The sequence below is a fragment of the Xiphias gladius genome, chromosome 8, assembly GCF_016859285.1.
Source record: "Xiphias gladius isolate SHS-SW01 ecotype Sanya breed wild chromosome 8, ASM1685928v1, whole genome shotgun sequence".
NCBI classification, from domain to species: domain Eukaryota; kingdom Metazoa; phylum Chordata; class Actinopteri; order Istiophoriformes; family Xiphiidae; genus Xiphias; species Xiphias gladius.
The window spans coordinates 23035356-23055547 of record NC_053407.1 but is presented as its reverse complement, the minus strand read 5'-3'; the positions used below and the strand labels follow the sequence as shown (position 1 = coordinate 23055547).

The 20192-nt window shown below is 41.4% G+C and overlaps 1 protein-coding gene across 3 annotated transcripts in view; it reads right to left on the bottom strand.

Annotated features, from left to right (window-relative positions):
- The window catches only part of kcnq1.2 (potassium voltage-gated channel, KQT-like subfamily, member 1.2), a 170929-nt gene that overhangs the window by 58727 nt on the left and 92010 nt on the right, over positions 1–20192 (bottom strand). For all 3 annotated transcript variants that reach the window (XM_040132054.1, XM_040132056.1, XM_040132055.1), the window contains exons 14-15: positions 2193–2268; positions 1115–1209 (exon numbers count right to left, since the gene is read on the bottom strand). In XM_040132054.1, coding sequence (XP_039987988.1) covers positions 1115–1209; positions 2193–2268 — 171 coding nt within the window. The remainder of the gene's footprint in view (positions 1–1114; positions 1210–2192; positions 2269–20192) is intronic.

The window sequence follows — 20192 nt, the reverse complement described above, 5'->3', positions numbered from 1 at the left end:
TTGTAAAGCAATTCTCTTCTTTTCATCACCTTAAATTAAGGGTGGGTTTTTATCACAGCAATCACATGTCTTTAATTATCTTTCATTTATGCTGGTGACCCATTTCATGCAAAGCAGTCACTGCATGATTGCGGTGTTTTTGGAGAGGTCAGATGTGGCCAGCACTCTGATGTTGTCTTTTTCCTTGGTTTTTCTGTAAAATTTTTGGTTTCAGTATAAATCTTTTTAGGGTTACAAAAAGATCTGTCAACAACTTGGATTTTATGAAAAACATAGCAGAATTTACTAAGAGATGTTACTGTAAAAGATTATTGAATCTATAATTCTCTGTTTTGAAGTTTTTCGTATTAATTTAATTAAACTGTCAAAAAAAAACAACAGTTTTTTGTTGATTTACTGATGCATGGTTTAAAATCCTCACAGTGCATTACCATGGTTCAGCTGCATGACTGCACAAGGTGTCATGAGGTCCAGGTGACACACTTACATAAGTTTGACCCAATTTATTATCTAACTGACCTCCTTCAAGGGAGAGTGAAAGAAAATCACTTTAAAAAGCAGAGAAAATTTGGGTGAACAGGACAAAAGGTTTTACTTTAGCAAGGACTGTACTGCTCAACAAAGTACAACAAGGTGTAACAAATTGGAGACCAGTGAGGTCTCCTATCTGTCAGATGAACAGTAAGAACAGTGACAAAGTTTACTGCAGCAGTATGACAAAGGTCCAACTGACAGAAATTGTTAATAGTTGCAGAATTACTGTAAGCTGAATACAGAAATTCCCAGTTCAGTTGACCATGATGTCAGTATAGTTTAGTTAAGGGTTAAGACAAATAGAAACACAAATGTTTATGGCCCAAAGTGACACTTCACAGCCAATGTAAAAATGGTAGAAGACAACATGGTCATGTAAAGATCGAAGATTTAACGTTATCTATTTTATTTTAATATGAGAAGATATGTTTTGCATTCTGACTTCTTCCTTCTTCTTATGACTATGAGATGGTATCCAACACAAAGGTGCCAAAAAATGTGTAAAATTTTTAAATCAAATGACACATGCTGGAGACAGAAAGAGAGGAAGAAAGAGCATGAAACAAGATCAAAACGCCACCTTCTCTGTAGTTCTTTGATGCGGACCATCATGTTGAGGTGACCCTGGGAATACTGCTCGATTACATCTCGCACATCATAGGGCTTTCGTGCTTGCTGTGGATCCATGAGCGCATACACACACACACACACACACACACACACACACACACACACACACACACACACACACACACACACACACACACACACACACACACACACACACACACACACACAGGGACACAAAAGCCATTGTCAACCTTAGCCTCTGCTGCTTGGTCTCCCAAAACATCCCCAACCCCCTTGGGTGCAAAGGGTTCATTGTTAACTCATTGTGTGTGCTTGTGTTTGTGTGTGCGTGCACGTGTGTGTGTGTGAGTGTGTGTGTGTGTGTGTGTCCGCGTGCACTGACAAGTGCATGGTCATGTAGAAAGCAATCCTGTTAAGGTCCTTCCACAGCTTTGTTTAGTGTGACGTTGATACAAGCAGCATCAGAAAGAACCCAGTGAACTCTTTAGGGTATCCTCGGTATACACAAAGTGTAGCCTCTGCAGCTGAGATCACTTAGGCCATAATTGAAAACATATAGAACAGATCCACGGTATACACATATAAGAACCGTTTGCAACAACATGAATATAGAAACATGATGGTCAAGTGTTTTAACTGAAGTGTTTTATAGCACAAAAAGATTTTCAGATATTTATGTGTAAGTGTATTTTTTTGTGTGTTTGTTTGTGTGTGCAGTACAGTAAGTGAATTCCTACTGTAGCCCCAGAGACAAGTTAGTAGATTTCCCATGATACTACGCCTGAACTGAAGTGAGCACAAAGAAGACATGCAGGTGCATGTTCGAGGCATTTATGCGCAAACATGCACGTACACATATACACATGCACAACAGCGCTGCAGCTGATATATGCCTTTGGGGCTCCCCCTCCTCTTCCTGTGTAACCGCATCCACACTACAAAAACACACACAACACACTTCTCTCACTCTCAATCTGTCTGTCTCTTTATTTCTGTATCTCCCCCTCCCTTGCTCTCTTTCACTCTGTAGTGTTTCTCTCTCCTCCTTTGGATTTCCTTTTGCTTACCTGAAATTTCCGCCTGGCCACAAAGTACTGCATTCTGCGAAGGACTTTTACCGCTGATCTCTGGGCATGGGACAACCTGTGACAGAAAGGGAGACGGATTTAATCTAAAAGAAAAAAAAACTGATGGTTAGGTCTACAGATGTTTCCTTGTGGTAAAATGTTAAGTGGCTTGTTTTGGACAAAATTAGTTGTAAAAAAAAAAAAAAGACAAAGAAGGCTGCGTGCTCCAAGCCCAGTCTAAGTGGTCCTAGGTGCATTCAAGGAACAATGGAGAATGTGTGTACCATGCAACAACAAGACACATGTGGCCCCTGACAGGAGAGCACACACGTAGACGGGTATGCATTCATGAACACAAAGATAAACAATTATCCTATAACAATATATGTCAACGAATATTAACCCCCGCTCTCTGGCTGTTCAAGCCTTATCAGTCACAACTATGAATCTGCAACCTGGTGCAAAGTGAGACAGAAGAAAACCAGACTCAGTTTGCATTAAGAGGCGCAACAAAACACACGTCCCTCGGCTCAAAGCAGCACATCTGTGTCAACACATTGGAAAACCCAATGGTATGGAGCTAAAAACTGAAACAGAAACCACTGGATGTAAACAACACAACAAACACATACTCGCATATCATAGTGACTAGATGGCATGCACTTGTGTTTGTGTTTACAAGGAGGCACTCTGTGTGCTGTGCACTGGAGCTCATCTGGTCAACTTGTCAGAAAATGCTGAAACATGTCTTTGGGTGTGCCATGTGTGACAGCAGCATGTTTGGATCATGCATGCCATGAGTGAAAATTGATCATGAGAAAACATGGACGGAAGTTCTGCTGAGTGACTTGATTTCGCTGGTCCGAGTGATTGACACACAAATACTGAGTGCAGACATACAGTAGATGATCACACCCACACACATGCATACAAAGTACAACAAATCAAGTCAAATAACCTAAGAGAGGGTTTCTCAACCTTGTCCAGGCAGCGACCCTGGTTTTAGGTTCCAAGATTCTCAGGACCCCAGCAGTTAAAGAGCTTTCAAATTGTCATGTGAATTTCAGAAAGGCATACTGTTGTATTATATTTTCAAGGGCATGGAGGAAGCTCCAAAAACAACATATATTAACAAATTCCTCGTGACTCCATCTGCATGACAAACACCCCCACTTGTGGGCCCAATGCCAATTGTGGGCAGCTCTGACCTGAACTCTGTCATCAACAATAAAACATTTTAGTCATATCCATTTTTACTAGGAACACAGTCCTCAAAATGTGCATCTGTAGATGAGTTAAAGACTAAGCACAATCAGTTTCAGGGGTCAGAAGGTCAGAGGTGCATGAATCAGCGCAAGAGCTTTGAGAGGCTGTGGTCTGGCAAATCAGTGTTCACCACTCCCTTCCCTTCTGCCAAGTACTAGTCCACCTTTATAGTTTCAATGTATTAAAATGCTGAAGAACTGCACAGACTTAGTTCCAACACAAAGTGAGATAAAGCACACAGGATTTAGTGTTATACATTACTTAAGAGCATTTTTTGAATGAAAATATATAGTAAAACAGCTCCTGTCTTCTGAGTGAGCAGGACTTTCCTTTGCTCCCTGTTTTTTTGTGCCCGTTTCTCTCTCTGTCTTCTATTTCATGTACAATATGTCTCACAGACAGGTGACCTTTCAGCCATCTGTTGGTATCACAGACATCAAAGTTAAGCTGGTAAGCCACGAGATAGTGTGTGCATGTGTGTGCGCAGTGTATCTGCTGTGAAGGTGGATTTACAGCAAACTGACGTCACCAGATTCTTGCTGGAGAGATCCAGAGGAAGATGGCAGAAACAAAAAGGGAATGGAAAACAATAACATGCTACTGCAAACGTAAGCGGAAGAAAAAATGCTCTTATGTTTGCTGTAAATACTAAAATTATTGTTTAGGCTGTGTGCCCACTTCTACTCAGACACATATACTGTGTGTAATGACGCACAATGCAGTTTCAAATGCACTGCATGTTTGCGTGTGTGCTGTGCAATAAGTGCTCTTTGCTGGTATTTTGGGCAGGACTGCAGCTAGAGATCTTCTGGCACGGCTCTCAAACATAACGTGAATGCCTCCACTCTTATGTCAAAGCCTGTGTTTTTGTATGTAGGGGGTAATGCATGTGTGTGTGTGTTGTTTTGAGCATGTCTCTCAAGCTATGTGTCAGTCAAAGCAGACACACCCACATGCACACACACCCTTGACACACAGAAACACATACACCACCTTCCCCCAACCCCAACCAAGGGTCTTTGTGGAGTCAACAAGTCGCTGAGGTCTTAATTAGACAGAGGAACAACAAAAGGACTTAACAGACAATGCGTTGACATGGGACCATAAAACCTGAACATCAAAGGCTGTCGGGCTGCTGTCTTTTTTCCTGCCCTCCATGCAAGGCCTGCCCAAGCTATAGGAGGAAATGCACACAAACAATACCAAACATAAAGAGCGTGAGGCCCTATTTTTTGGGGGGGGGAGTCTACCCCCCTACCTCCTTGCTCTCCATCGTCAATGAAGAGAAGGAATTTTTTCTCCCTCCCCATTAAACATTTGGCACACAGAAACTGAAAGAATGTAATTCCCACATCTCTCTGCCGATGCTGCCCTTCAAACACTTGCCAGCTCTGACTCTGCTTCTTACTCATCTCCTTCTGCCTCCCCCTCTGTCTTTTCTCTTCTTTGTGTTTATTTTTCATCTGTGCAGAAGATATGACACACAGTGTAACCTGGGGACTCCTCCTGGTCAGGACAGCTCAGATCTCACCCACGAAGACTTCAATATTCTTTCCATTGTCCTGCACTGTATGATTCATTCTCTACTGGGACGGCTGGTTGTGTGTATTTTTTTTTCTACAGATTAAACTCTTCTCAACAGTCTCACTATTCTTCATTAGGTCAACTGTAGAAGTCATGTACAAGCTATACTTGCTGGAGCCATGAACTGCCCTGTCCCTCTCTTGAAAAGCTGTGACAGATTTAGCCCCATGGCCTCCCCTGGACCTTTCTCTCTTAATAAGTTTTCTCTTTTTTCATTTTCAGATGGTCACTTTGGAGATCTCAGAGTTGTCAATGGCAACTCTCCCTCATCCCCCACCCCCTCTGCTCTTTCTTTGGCAGGAGATCGTCAAATATCCTGTGCTTCCATGGTGCGCTGCAATAACCCTGGAGTCAGTCAGAAGAAAGCAGCCTTAGACATCAATGTGCTATGGTCAGGACCCAGCAAGAGTGCTGGCCTGTGTGTGTGTGCATGTGTGTGTTTGAGTGTGTAAGATAAGCTTTATGACTGGTGCCTTGGTCCATCAAAGAGATGTGCTCTTCTACTGTTCTCCACAAAAACATTCCTTTATCATATCTTGGAAGGATAAGATGACTACTTTCTGTCAGGCATGCTTGATCTAAAAGTGATGAAATGCCACAGGGTACCGTGGTAAGGATTACAAGGGTGTTCTGCTAAGACACTATATCGTAACCACCAAGTTCCACCATTCAATGAATATTTTAAACAAATGGACTTTGATGCAGTTCTAATGCAAGAAATACCCCAAGGTGGATTCACCTTTGAGGGTTTTTCTAATGAAAAATAAAATGCCATCTTGGAATGTTTTGATTGCAAGAAGAACAACAAGTTCAACCCAACTTTGTCCTCTCAGACTATGTCTATGCTAGGTTGGCTAAATCTGAAATGCCTATTGCACGTGAAAAGGACACGTGTCTACACTGGTGTTTTCAGGTCGTTTCTTTCCACTTTGAAACACCGAAACCATCAGAAAATGGCTGAATGTGTTCACTCGGTTTGCAAACAATAAAACTGTGCATCCCAGCCAACATCGGGTCACAAGTATGCCAGACACAGCCTAATTACTTTGCTGAATCTCAGCTGTTTAAACCTCTGTCCTGGCCCCTCTTGCTCTTCATGGTCACCTATACTGTGATTGAATATAGCCAATTGTTCTTATTTAATTTTTTTTTTCAGACAACTAAATGAGCATAAAACAGGGTTTTGACCATAGCTCATACTGTAAATGGTACCTGTTAACACTGATCAAATCACTATTTATAATTGCCAATTCATCTCTCTCACTGTCTTTCCCTTGCTTCCCTTGCATGGAGTCTGTGTTCCAATCCCTCGCTTTCTGTCTTCCTCCATCATTCTGTCTGGTAGTGTGAGTTTTTCTCAAAATGGTGTTGCTATTTATTTTGCATTTATTTTAATTTTAAGATTGAACTTGACATATTCAGAACCTGAACCCGAAAGACTAACCTGCATGACATGCAGCAAGACGCAGCTGGTTTAATATGGCTTATGATACAATAGTTCCCTCCTCCCTGTGTTTCTGCTCCAGTTGTTTTCATGTCCCTCATTCCCAGATCAATAGACACTGATCAAGACATGCTGGAGACGATAGCAGCAACCAAGCCACATCAAAGCCCAGTGCCCATTAAGAGCTGATGACAAAGAGAGACCAGAGAGAGCATGCCATGTTTGATGTGTGTGGCCACAGAGAGAAAGAAAACAAGAGAGAGAGGCCAAAGATACTGTAGATTCGCTATCACCATCACCTCCTGCATTTCTATTACAAACACAAAGTGAATCTACTGTATACTGTGAAAGAAGGGCATATTTGTGTATCTAAAGTACATGCAGGAATGTATAAAGCAAACGCAGGCAAATACAGTGCATAACCATTGCTGTCACACATTCTTTTCCAGACAATGTAGCCCACAATATCTGATTAGTCGTTTTTCTTGACCTTAATAAACAGTATTGAAAAGAAACAAAGTGGTCAATGAGCAGATGATTTGAATTTTGTGGTGATTTATACTTGGGATTTCCCTCATTTGAAGCGGTGCTGCTTGTACAAAGTATCCCTATATAGTCTGACCTCATGCACACACACACACAAACACTGTCACCACATAAATCTAAGGGTATATGTGAATAAAAGTGAGTAAGTTTGTGTAAGAATCCCACCAATGAAAATAACTCCTCTCAAGAGATGGTCGACATGCTGGTGACCTCAGAAAAGTCCCGCCCATGTTTAATGTTAATGACGCCAAGTCTCACAACCTGTCATTATTCGAGGAAAACAGAGACAGACACAGCTTTTTCCCACCACACAGAGAAGATTGGAGAGGAGTGCACTTCTAACAAGTACACTAATGACTGGTGAACTCTTCTTGACACAGCTCTAACTGCCAAATTAACTAAAAGATTTGGGCGAGGAGGTTTCCAGTTAGACGGCAGAGAAAATGAAAAACTACCGCCGTGGGAAAAACACTTTTTACTAGGGTATGAAGACCACAAGGAACTAAGATTGTAATCTGTAAAATACAGACAAAAAATTTACTTGAAAGTATTTTAAGGACATTAGTTCCCATGGGTTCTAACATAAATAAATACTATTTTTCTATATATTGTAATATATTTTAAATATTCATTTAATATACCCATGAATCCTACAGTCGATCCTCTGACGATATGTTTTTATGGTTCCTGCTATCAACAAACTGGGCACAGTGGGGGGGAGGTCGGGGGTTGGGACAATTGCTAGTACTTTATAGATGTGGCCAGACTAATTCAGGGTCTGAGGGTTAATGTTCCAGGCCTAAGGTGTAGCCTGAAAAGGTGGACGTGGCTGTAACTATTCTTCAAAGCAAGTCTAATTAAAGGGTTGCATAGATTTTGGGTTAATGACCCCCTTTTTGGTGCCAGATCTACTTTTAGTCTAGATGTTTAGCATAAGGTGCTTCAGTAAAATGGTCATACATGTTAGTTAGAGTATCAGGCTAAAAGTTTTGTTTTCAGATGGCATTTCTCTCCATTAATCTGACTTTCACAGATGTTTTTTTTTCTACTGGTACATTTTTTAGACTGCACTCACAGCATGGCTCAAGGGATGGAAATGTCAGTCACTCGGTTGGTCAGGCAACCACTTTACTCCACACTAAAATTCTCTGGCACCATCATCAGGTCAAAATTTCATATTTCCGAATCCTTTGGTTTGTCTCTCTCTAACAGTCAAGTTTACTTTACAATAAGCTGGCGGTATCTTAACACACATCGTCACTGGCTGACGTGCACCAGCTGGTCAGAATATGCCATTGTCCTATTTCCTAGCGTCGTCACATGTCAACTCTCCAGAAAAGTGGCAACATTCTCTCTCTCAGCATATTCCATGTACTATACCTCGACTTCTTTCTTTATGATGCATGTAATGCGTGCCATAGGCACCAACTAACTAAGAGTTGTTTGTTATTACATGTGGGTTATATATACAGTATTTTTTTTCCAGGCAGTCGCTTGTCAGCTCACACAAATCAACTACAGTTGAGAGGCCTAATATTTGACAACAACACATAATATATAACAGGATTAATGTGTGAAGGCATACAGCTACTTATTGGGAGCATTACTTATCATTACTCACAGTCCCTCCGTGTTAAGACCAACATTCTATGCGTGTGCATGTGATGAAGACAGGAGGGCGACTGGGTTTCTCCAGTGGGGGAGGAGGGGGTGAGGTGGTGAAGAAGGATTTATAATTCATGGCCTAATAGGATTTGTTGCTGTTTAGCAGGATTAGGCATGTTAGAGAAAGAATCTATTTATTGCTGCCAGTCAGGGGGTCCCCTCTCCTGGGGGGGATGGGGAGGTTTTTGGGGGTGGAGTGGTGAGGTGAGGTTTTTTTTTGGGGGGGTGGACACTTGAATTTTTTTTCCCAGTCATTTTCTGGGATAACCCCTGGCACTGTGGCTCCTCAGCAAACAATTCTACCCCCTCCTTTGTACTCTTAGTCCCACTACAGCCACCATTTTTGGATTAAATTGGCTGTTTTTCTTTCATAGCACTCTGATAATCCAAGCACATGAGCCCAGTGGTTGGTCATGCCAACACACATGGCTGTTCATGTGTGTTTTTGTGTGTGTGGATGTCCAGGGACTATTAGCACTACTTCACCCTTGGGGGAGCAAGACCCTGCTGGAGGTGGCGGTCACAGACTTGCCCACGTTCAGCCTGGCTTAACCCTTGCTATGGACCCAGCAGGAGGACAAAGAAGAAGTAGAGAAGAAGAGAGAACAGGGAAGAAGAGAATGAGAAAGAAAGAGAAAGGAAGAGATGGAGGGTGACCTGTGGGCCTTCTTAGCTAAGGGGCTTCCCTTTCATAAACCAATGGGTTCAGATTATAAAACTGTGCTCCTTTTCAAAAGAGCATTATTCTTTCATTCATGTGTGGCTGGGGCTACAGTGGGGGGCTGACTGACATTAAAGACTGCTGTTTAATTAGGCCTTTCTACAGTGGTCAGCCTTTTTGTTCCTGCTTTCAACTATGGGAGGCCTGGTTGGCCTCCCTAATGGTGGAAAAGTGTTTTCTGTGTGTCAGTTTGTGAATTAGAGAAAGCAGAAGAAAGTTATGGTGAGGCAGCATTTTTCATCCTCCATTAATTGATACAACTTCTTAATTAATAGAATAAGGAAGCATATATTCCTCTTTAAGGATAATTCCGGTTTATTTCAACTTGGTGTATTTATAAATGTGGCTATTGTGGCTCTATGGGTCGTGCTAACTTAGCACTCACCACCTCCATTGTTGAGATTTGGGGAAACAAGGACTTGCGCAAAACACCATATATTGGGCCAACCAGCACAAATGTCCTACAGCTTTCCAAATAAAGTGGCTCCAGGAATATAATCAGAAGCTAGTGTTTGCTGGTGGGGACACATATTGTAATCCCTTGCGAGTGCAAAGTTAGCAAGACCCATGGAGCCACAATGGCCACATTTACGGGAAATAGACCAACTTGAAATAAACCGGAATTATAATTTAAACTTGTTTAACATTTCCATCTTAGTGTGTTTAGTGGTTTTTAGTAAGTAAAGCCATTAATGAAAGGAAAGAATGACGCATTTCAAGTGTCAGACAGGAGAGGAGAAGAGAGGAAAGGAGAGGAGAGGAGAGGATTTCAGATAAGAGAGATGGCTGAGAGGTTGGGCCAAACACAATGTTGCAAGCTTCTTTCAAAACGTAGAAAGGAAACTAGTGGTAAGACTATGTAGTAACCCAATCAGTCTCTGTTTCCCTCTGGTTTAGTTTGGTTTTAATTAATTGATTAATTAATTTGCACAGTAATAAAAGATAAGAGGTGCGCTAATAAGGGCAAATACACTCCTCCTTAACTCCTACTCATTCTTTTCCATACTTACGTTGCTCAAATTCTAGTTACTTCAATCTCTGTGCATCAGCCTGCAAAGCTGATAACATTATGAGCTGATTAACATTGTGCTGAAACTGGGAGTAAGGAAAGAGAAGAAAAGAAAGTGGCACAGTGATAGAAAGAATGAGGGAAACAGAGAAAGATCATGTGGTGGAGGGAGTGGTAGTGGTAACATTAGTAGTGAAGTGGAGAGATTTATGGCAGCAGATGAGGCTGAGAATGTCACCTTTGTGATTTATTGCTTATACAGAACGAGTATTAAATTTTTACAATAATTCACTGTTTGGTGGTGGATCGTGGCAGGTTTCAGACTTACATTATGCTTGCGTACTTAAGACTTAAAATCTGGACTCCAGTTAGACTTCCGTCACAGAAATCAGGGCTTGACACTTGACTTTGGATCTGACTTCTACAAGACTTGGTTTACTTTAGGCTCTACTCCCTAAAGACTTGACTTGAGTCTTAAAAGTATGACAATGGAAGTCTTAAGTTTTGCCCTGTTAAAATCCCAGAACAATAAAATATAAATAAGAGAGCAACAGACAGCCCTCAATATTTAATCATTAGACCTACTGTATACATTGATAAGAACTGGTCTCGGGTATGTAAAAAAAACTATTAATACAGCTTTCAAAAGTGTTTAGATACCGTGAAAGTTAAATACTCAAGATTTATAGATCTAAAGGCATTCTACTGCCTTGCAATTTATTTATTAAGACTTGCGACTTGACTTGGACTTGGCCCAAAAGAATTCCCCTCATGGAAGTTTTATTATATCTAAACAAAGAGAGAAAGGAGTTTGTCTTTTCTTTTTTTCTTCACTGAATGGTTACATTGACCTAAGGCTTTAAAACAGTCAAGGGTCAACTTAAAGTTTTCGGCAGTATAAGGTGAGCAAAGTGTGGCGTCATATGACTGGAACAAATGACAGTCAATATAATTTCTTCTGTGTTTATGTGCCTAGAGACCAAGGTAACAAAACGAGAAACACTGCTCCCTTGAAAAGGCTGACTACAGGCTATGATCCCACCTCTCTGAGTGTGTAAGCAGTCCAGGTCAGGAACTGCTTCTTGCTTGCTGCTATAGTGGGATCAGATGACTGTACACTAAGAGTTCACAGGCCCAGGAGGAGGTGAAAGATGATCAGAGGCCTCGGTGGGTGCAGCAGGGTCTATGACTGGTCAAATTGACCCTCATAATGTTCTCTAGTGAGATGAGATGTGAGAGGGGAGTGTGTCAGGGTGAATTATGGGCCTGTATCATTGCTCCTCTAAAAATTACACACTTTTGGTTAACCACTTTTTTTTGGAAACAGCACTGTTTTGATTACTATTGGTCAGCTGTTTCAACAACATCTGAATACTGTTTGAGGCCCCAGGGTGGTGTTGATATCTAAAATGTTACAGCAAAAGCTGGCCATGTCATTTCTGTATTTTAAGTGTTTCATTACCTGCACCAAGGAGGTTATTTTTGTCACCCTTTTTCTGCTTGTTTGTTTATTTATCCGCAGGATTATGTAGAAATTACTTAACAGATTTGCAGCAAATTTGGTGGATGGATGGGGCTCGGGCCAGAGAAGAACCCATTACATTTTTGGGCAGATCCAGATCATTTACTATGGATTTGATTTTTGTTCTGTGAAGTCTGGTGTATGTTCTTTGACACTGGCCTTGGCGGAGGTCTGCGCTCTACTGAGTGCCATTCTAGTTTACAGTGTTTTCAGTGTTGTGTGAATATGATCTAAACGAGTAATAGACTGTATCACCCGTTTTGACGTCAAGTTAAACACTTGCCTACACTTTTCAATGATACCATGTTTGAATGTTGTTTGAATATAGTAACAGCATGGTTTAAAATCATTTTCTGTAATATTTGTGTTATTTTTCCTAGTTCTACAACAGTGAGCAGTCAGATCTGCTGACCTTGAAACTGTGCTCCAAAATACGTGACATCTAATTTGAGTGGGAGCATAAACAATAGCCAGAACATTTGGGACATTGTTGAAAACAGGAGCGGCTGCCAACCTGCAAAACAGAACACACTGAACTGAGTGTCCAATTTATAAGCCCAGAAGATAAAACTAAACTCCAAATCCAAACAAAACAATGAAGGATATATATGTTGTATCGCAATAATAATTTAGAGTAATAATATGTCAAACAATCTTGCAGATTTTAGAAATAAAGTCTGAAACAGTTAACAGAGACTTGGCCAAATATGAGACAGATACAGAGAATCATGTTAGGGCATATAGAATTTATTGTAACTGATGTAATACTACCATGATTTAACAACACTGACCTAATAACATGATGCAGTCTGCAAGCCAGGGTAATGAATATGATGAAAAATGACTTCCAACACTATTCCACTCTGACAGACAGGAAAAACAGACATGCTGGCCCAGCGCCCAGAGCATTAAATGACAGCCTGAAGTTCAGAGGCATTTGTCATAATACTAAACTAACTTGAGATCAGCTGATGTCTGTCAACATGCTTCACCTAACTTTGGCATGATACAAAACTAAGCGACTACGTCAGCTATGTTTACATCAAATAGAAAAACTTGGAGACCATGAGGGATAGGGAAGAAAAATAGAGAGGAATGAAAATGAAGAAGGAGAAGAAGAAGAAAGAAGAAGAAGAAAGAGCTTGGTTATGAGAGTGGTTATCTGAAACGAGGCGCTGGGAACAGGGTGCAAAGCCATAATTGGATGCTTGTCCCCGGCCAATTTTTCAGGGCAAATTATCAACGCATGGGTTGGATTGCTGGAACCACATTGTGGAGGTGGGAACAGTGGGAGCTTTGAGGGGCCAGCGTGACGCGCTAATAGAATCATTTAGCACACTGGGATAACGACAGCATGTGATGGATTGAGCAAAGGCCATGCATCTGCTGCTTGCGGTATGTTTGCCTACTGACTCACTGCAGAGGTGGGTAGCACTGGTAAAGGTGTGGGCATCAGGATCTGTGTGGGTTTGAATGTGTGTGTGCTGACACTAAAGTGTGTGTGTAAGCATGGCAAAGGCCCCTTTTGGCAAAATGCACAGAGCCTTGTCAATCTCTGAGCATGTGAGTAAAATGATGACTGGGCATGTTGCTTTTGGAAAGCCCACTATGCTGTGCCATCTCGGCTTAGGATTGCCTTGTGTGCTCTCCCCTACTCCCAAAAACAAACTGTCACTCACAGCTCGCAAACGACCTCCAAATTTCCAAACTTAAACAGGCAAAAGAAAAATATACTTTAGATAACAATAACTTAAGAAATGTTGTCATTTCTAGCTTTTTATTTGTTAACAAAATGCTATACTGGATCACCACTTTAGAGAGTTAGAGAGTGTAGAGAAGACTGGAATAATTAACATGCCACTGTCATTACTGCAGTACAGTAAACATCTACAGTTTATATTGTACAAGTGTGTGTGCGCCCACACCTATTAAACTTAGTGAAAGGAGAGGAGTTAGGTCAGGCAGTCAGGGTTCTAAAATAAAAGGCCCTGTTTATTTTCTGCACAAACAATGGCAGTCGAGGAACTTTCAAGACCTAGATGGCCACGAAAATCTCCAGTTCAAATCATCAGTACAAAAAATTGTGTTGGAAAAAAAAAAAAAAGGTTTTTTGATAAAATGTTTGTTTCCACTCTGAAACTATGGCCGGCTGAAGCTTGGGATCGCGTCGTGTGCAATTTTAGATGAAGTTAGCTTACAACAACATATTTTAAATTTGCTACAGCTCTGATTCGTGACTTTGGCTGGCATATTCATCCCAGCAAAGGCCAGTGAGGCCAGTGTTTCCACAGCATTTACAGCCGTTCGCCATGGCACAGTGACAGAAATAAGATGATTACTGAGGAAAACATTTTGAAATATTTATAACTTTCTTAATATAACATAACTTGTTAAACTATACAGGTGCCTTCCATGCTGATATTTTTGTATTTTGTAATAATTCCTTAGAAATAGAAAGTCATTCTATTCTGATCATTATAATCATAAGCTACAACTTGCCTCAACCTAAGCCTGCTGCAACATTGCTCCAACTTAATGTGGATTAATTTGTTGTAAAAACCACAAATTAATCATGTTCATAGGTAAATGTAAAAGCTCAGTAGAGGTACCAGTTTGTGACTGGGTGCGCAGGATGTTTAAGTAGAGAGTTGTATATGCTATAGCTGACCTGAAGCCAGTCCAGGAGGGTGGACATTTCATAGATGAAATCATCTCCATGCAGGAGGTGAGGTAGCCTGAAGCTGTCAAAAGTGGTGCTTGTCCACCGCTGTATGTAGCCCACTACTGCACTATGGGAAACACAGCCTCACATAAAACATACACAAAAGCTCATGTGTGTATTCAACGCTCTTCTTACAGATAAGGATACACATACTCACATAAAGTCTGCCTCGAAAACATGCACATAGAAACAACAGAGAAAGAAAAGGGTTGGGGGAGTGGTGCAAGAAAAGGGAAAGAGCGAGAGAAAGGGCAGTGGGAGAAAGAGTGCAAGATAAAGAGAGTGAAAGAAGGGCTTCACAAACAAAAGAAAAGTCAGTTACACACAGGGGAGCGAGGAGGGCAGGGGAAAAAAAGGCACTGAAAAACAAAAAAATCAGCAAAAAAAAAAAAAAGGGCAGAGAGGAAAAAAAAAAAAAAAATCCTGCCTTCAGCCTTAGAATGGGAGGAGTGAAAGGGAGAGGCAGCAGAGAAGCACAGAGAAAAAGAAAGAAAAAAGAGATATGGAGAGAAAGAGAGAGAGCAGAAGAGGAGGAGAGTGTCAGGGCTAGGGGTGATTAAGCCTGGGGTCTCCTCTCTGCAGAGACACGTGCGCAGACTTAATCAAGTCGACGCCAGCCAGCCACATTTCCACATTACTCCCTGGCTGCCTGCCTGACAGGTCCGAAAGAGGGAAGCGAAGAGGAGCTAAAGGAGTCCGCCTGCTCCACACATCCACCCACCCTCTCCTCCTCCTCTTCCTCCTCCCTGTCTTCCACCAACCCCAGGCCCCGGAGCAATGCCAGAGCACATGTGAGTAGCGTTGAAGGGAGTGGATGGGTGTACGTTAGGGAGCAAAGAGCAGAAATACTACTGACTCCACTAAATGAAATGTTATTAGCTGGGAGTACCCACTACTCCCCCTGGAATCTCTACTTTTCTCCTGCTGAACAGTGCAAAGGAAGTCTGGATGATAAAATAAATGTACTCTTACAAAACTTGAGGAAGACCATATAGATTGAATGCACACAGTATACACTATGAAACCAACTTAATCTTCAAAATCTATTGCCGTGAAGATATACAGTAAATAAAAAGAGCATTGTTTTCTTGCAAACTTATTAGTAGCATATTGATTGAATGGGTTATTAATTCAGTGAATCTTTTTTTTTTACTGTGAAGACTTTTTAACAGTCACACTCAAGCATGACGTGAATCATGTTTCTCTTTTAGTCACATAAAAACTTACACACGGACAAAAATACTGAAAATTCATAGTACACACCCTGAGCCACACGCTTGGTTTCATAGACTTTTTTTTTTTTTTCATTATTCACATACTCTCCCTACAAAAAATACTGTACACCCTCTCTTCCCTCTATTTTCTCCTTGACTGCTCCTATTTCACTTTCATGCTCTTTCTTCTCTCCTCACTGGAGGCCAAGTGGGTCTGGGCCCAAGGTGGGGTATAGCGATGTCATTTAATAAGCAGCTTAACTCCGGCTCGTATGCCACAGAGCGACCGGCAAAGGCATCTACACTGTAAAAAATGTCCCGCCCAGTCTTTTCTCTTTTAGTCTGAATCTAATTGATCTTACTTGTGAATCTATCTTTACATTTCTGCAATGAAATTTACAACTAAGAGAAGAATAAATGCAGACTACAAATTCTAAAGTTTCAAGTAATTGGAAAGTTAAGCATACAATTATTAGTGATGATAAACACTTTGCTCTTCATGTATAGTATATATTCAGTGTTTGTGTCCCAACAATCACTCATGCAAATGTTTCCATTACACATACTGTAAGTGTATTAAGTCCAAAAATGTATCTGTTATAAGATGGGAAAAGTTTTGTCAATGGCATGGACATTTTTTGCAGTGGAGTTCAGTGTCATTTCACAACGGTGACGCCTGCTTCTAGCATTTCCAGTAATGAGTCAACTGCTAATCTCCTCGAGTGAAAGTCCCTGATAGAGATGGAAACAGAGAGACATTTGATTCTATGCTGCTGTTTCAGAACAACTACTGAGGTGTAATTTCAACATATCAGTGAAACAAGGGCCAGCCTGTGCCAGTCTAATCCGTTTTAAAATTATGCGCAGGTGGTTTTGTGATAAGGTTCGGAGGTGTAGATACAGTGTGTGGCTGAGTATGTGTGTATACATGTGCACACTTGTGTATCCCCTGCCCCCATATAAAGTACAAAGCAGAATCCTAAAAATATGCTTGTATGTGCGCATACAAACACACAAGTGGGCCTTCTCCTCCATTCCCTTCTCCTCGTCTCCTCTGGGCTGTGAGTGAGGGCTAATTAAGTGAAGGGAGATGACAATGAACAACGGCTTCCCATAGGCCAAGCCATCACTCAGGCCTGCTGTAATGAACACCCACCTACAGGTGTGCTGAACCCCAGACAAAGCACACACACACACACACACACACACACACACACACACACACACACACACACACACACACACACACACACACACACACACACTAATATATCCTTTAAAAACAAAAGGGTGCAAAACATGTTCTCAAACATGCTTCCATATGTACAATCCATTATTAATGCATGCACACATATGTTAGCAATACATCAGACAAAAGCAGTTTGCATGCAGACATACTGTATACTTCATGACACACAACAACACACACCTCCACATATGGACACAGATACACTGAGATTTCAGTGGTGCAGCAGCTCTGTGGGCTCTCTGGTCCTGTTTTGCAGAGGGCTGTCACAACTGCAGCACTGACAATTCATTAGTGAAGAGTCCACCCTCAGAGACAAGCCGAAACTCACTAACATCTGTCACCTGGTCTGCTTGACATCAAGATCCATCTAACAATAACTCAAAAAGGACTGGTAATTGCCTTGTTTCCCTAGAAAAGGGAAACACACAGCTTCATAGGATATTTACTTGATGAGACTTCATAAAATAACATGTTTTTCTCAATTGGCGAGGTGGTGTCATCTATCATATATTGCACTTTTGACTTGATGAAGGCCCTGAGGAAACGGTAGCCAAATCTACCCCGTACACCTTGATGGTTTCATTTCTTATTTTAATTTAGAATAATCTGCCTCATGAATAATGTTTCCAACGGCCTTCCTTTATGGTGAAGCACAGTTTAAATGTATATTTCTCACAGATTAAGACCAGGTCTCCCCAGCTGACGCGTCTTTTCCATTTCCAATCAATGATTAAACTTCACCATTTCATTTCCTCAAAACGTGCCAGGTTAAGTGCCCTGGCTACGCCTGGAGCACAACTTCTGCCTGCATTTTATGTGCTTAATTAACGGACCCTAATTGCTTCTGAAAGGAAATAAATAAGGCAGCCAGCAGAGCGCATCCTACTGTTAACGGATTATTTCCTCCCAGAAAACAATAACAGAATGTTCTGGTTTGCTCCCCGGGGGCCGGTTAAAGATTCTCAGCCTCAATATTTCTTTACAGATGGGTTATAAATGTAGAAGTTGGTCTGCCTTGAGTACCTCAGGAGCTGTGGGTCTAACAAGGAGTGGAATAAACACATATTTGTTCTGAAACACAATATTTTCCCATGTCACAGTAGTCATCCGTAAAATTAACCTTGGACAAACATTAATGAAATATGGAAGTCTCTCCAACTTTGATGAGTTTGAAGCTCACACAATCCCAACTGGCGCAATCACTATTCTGCATGTAATGAGAAAGGCCTCTAGCCAAAACAAAGGCAGCCCGTTCAAAAGAGCATGTTCTTTTTCCCCTTCCCTGGCCTTTCTAGTACTGTGAAGACAGGAAATGAGTCTCGACATCAAAGTCTAAATGAGGAAGTGACTCTCTTCCCTCCATTGCGTGGAGTTGTCCACTACACCTGACACATGATGGGAAAACACACACACACACACACACACACACACACACACACACACACACACACACACACACACACACACACACACACACACACACCACCCCAGCCATTTTTGTTTCCACCATCTCACATACGCCCTAAACATGATATCACCAGATGGTGTAAAGGCAGGTTGGGGGGGCCACAAACACCTTTCTCAGAGGGCCAGGAAAAAAGCCATTGGAACTTTAATATGGTGAGAGAGGTCGCATTTTGCGGGGGAGGCTCATCCTGCAGTGGAATGCAAATATTTAGCTTGCCCCTGGTATAAAATGAAAATTACACAGTACGACAGGAATACCTGTGTAGCTACCCAGGTGACCGCCAGCCCGGCTCCATCCACCAGGACGTAAATATAGTAATTACCCACAAGCCTCATGGGCACAAAGGGGGAGTCAGTAAAGGAGTCTTACTGGACAATGATTCATGACTAAAAATGAACTTGTGCTGGCACAGCACGACTGCGGATGACATAACCAATCAGGGAGGCCATGAGAATGTTTCTCTGAGATTTAGGGTAGACGTAAATATTTGTTGCTTTGTGATAACGAGCTACAGATTTATTTGAGTGGAAGACACAACAGCCAAGAGACGGGTCAACAGTCCTGCTTCGGGAAAATAGGCCCGGGTTCACACTACAAGAACAAAGGTTGAGTGTGTTCGTGTGTGTGTCAGTGAATGGGAAGGGAGGGGTTGCATAGGTTCCCCGTTTCAGGCAACCCCCATGTCCCTTATGTCAATGAGAGATGCTCATACTATGCTCCACTGTCTGCTAATGCAACCTAGCTGTATTGAAAACAAGACCTCTTGCCATGCGGACAAAAATGCCTCTACTGTTTACACTGGTGTTGTGTGTGAGTGACACAGAGTAAGGAAAAACGAGAGAGGAACAGAAAACTTGACAAAAAAAAATACATGGCAAGAAATATAGAAAATAAGGTTAAAAAACATAAGAAAAATGAGAGCAAGGACTTATGGATTGACAGAAACATGACAGTGGAAGGGAGGGAAGAAGAGGGAGAGTGCCCCCTACAGAGAGGACAGAAAACTCTAAATGCAGTGACCTTGACATTGAATGAAAGAGACAGAGGAAAAAAAAACAGACAGAAAAAGGCAGAAAGAGCTCTGCGTCCTGTCTGATGCAACGACTGATGGATATTACTATATCAACAAGAGTTAAGTAAGTATATCTGTATTAATTTGTAGTTATAACTTACAACTTAAAAACTGGCTCATTTATTTATTCACATTAAATGATGGGCAATTTGATGTGGCAAACTGTACAGTTAGAGGTTAAGTTATTCCATATTTAAACAGAGGATGGAGGCTATTTTGATTTTCATGCACACTTACAGAAAGACATTTGTCATCCTCCCTAAAATAGAATGCACTGAATCATCCTCACTGTATATTTTTTCAAGCAAATTGACTTTCGGCTTCTTTCATCTATTAAACAAGCCAGTATCTGAGATTCAGTCTATATGTGTGTGCTTGTGTGAATGTGAAAAAAAAGTGTCTCCTTGTATCCACATGTGTTTTCTCCGCATGCATACGTTTGTGTATTTATGTGACTTATGTGCATGTCTTAGGACTCCCTGTGAGCTGTGTGTCAGGCTGTGTGAGTGTTTAAATGG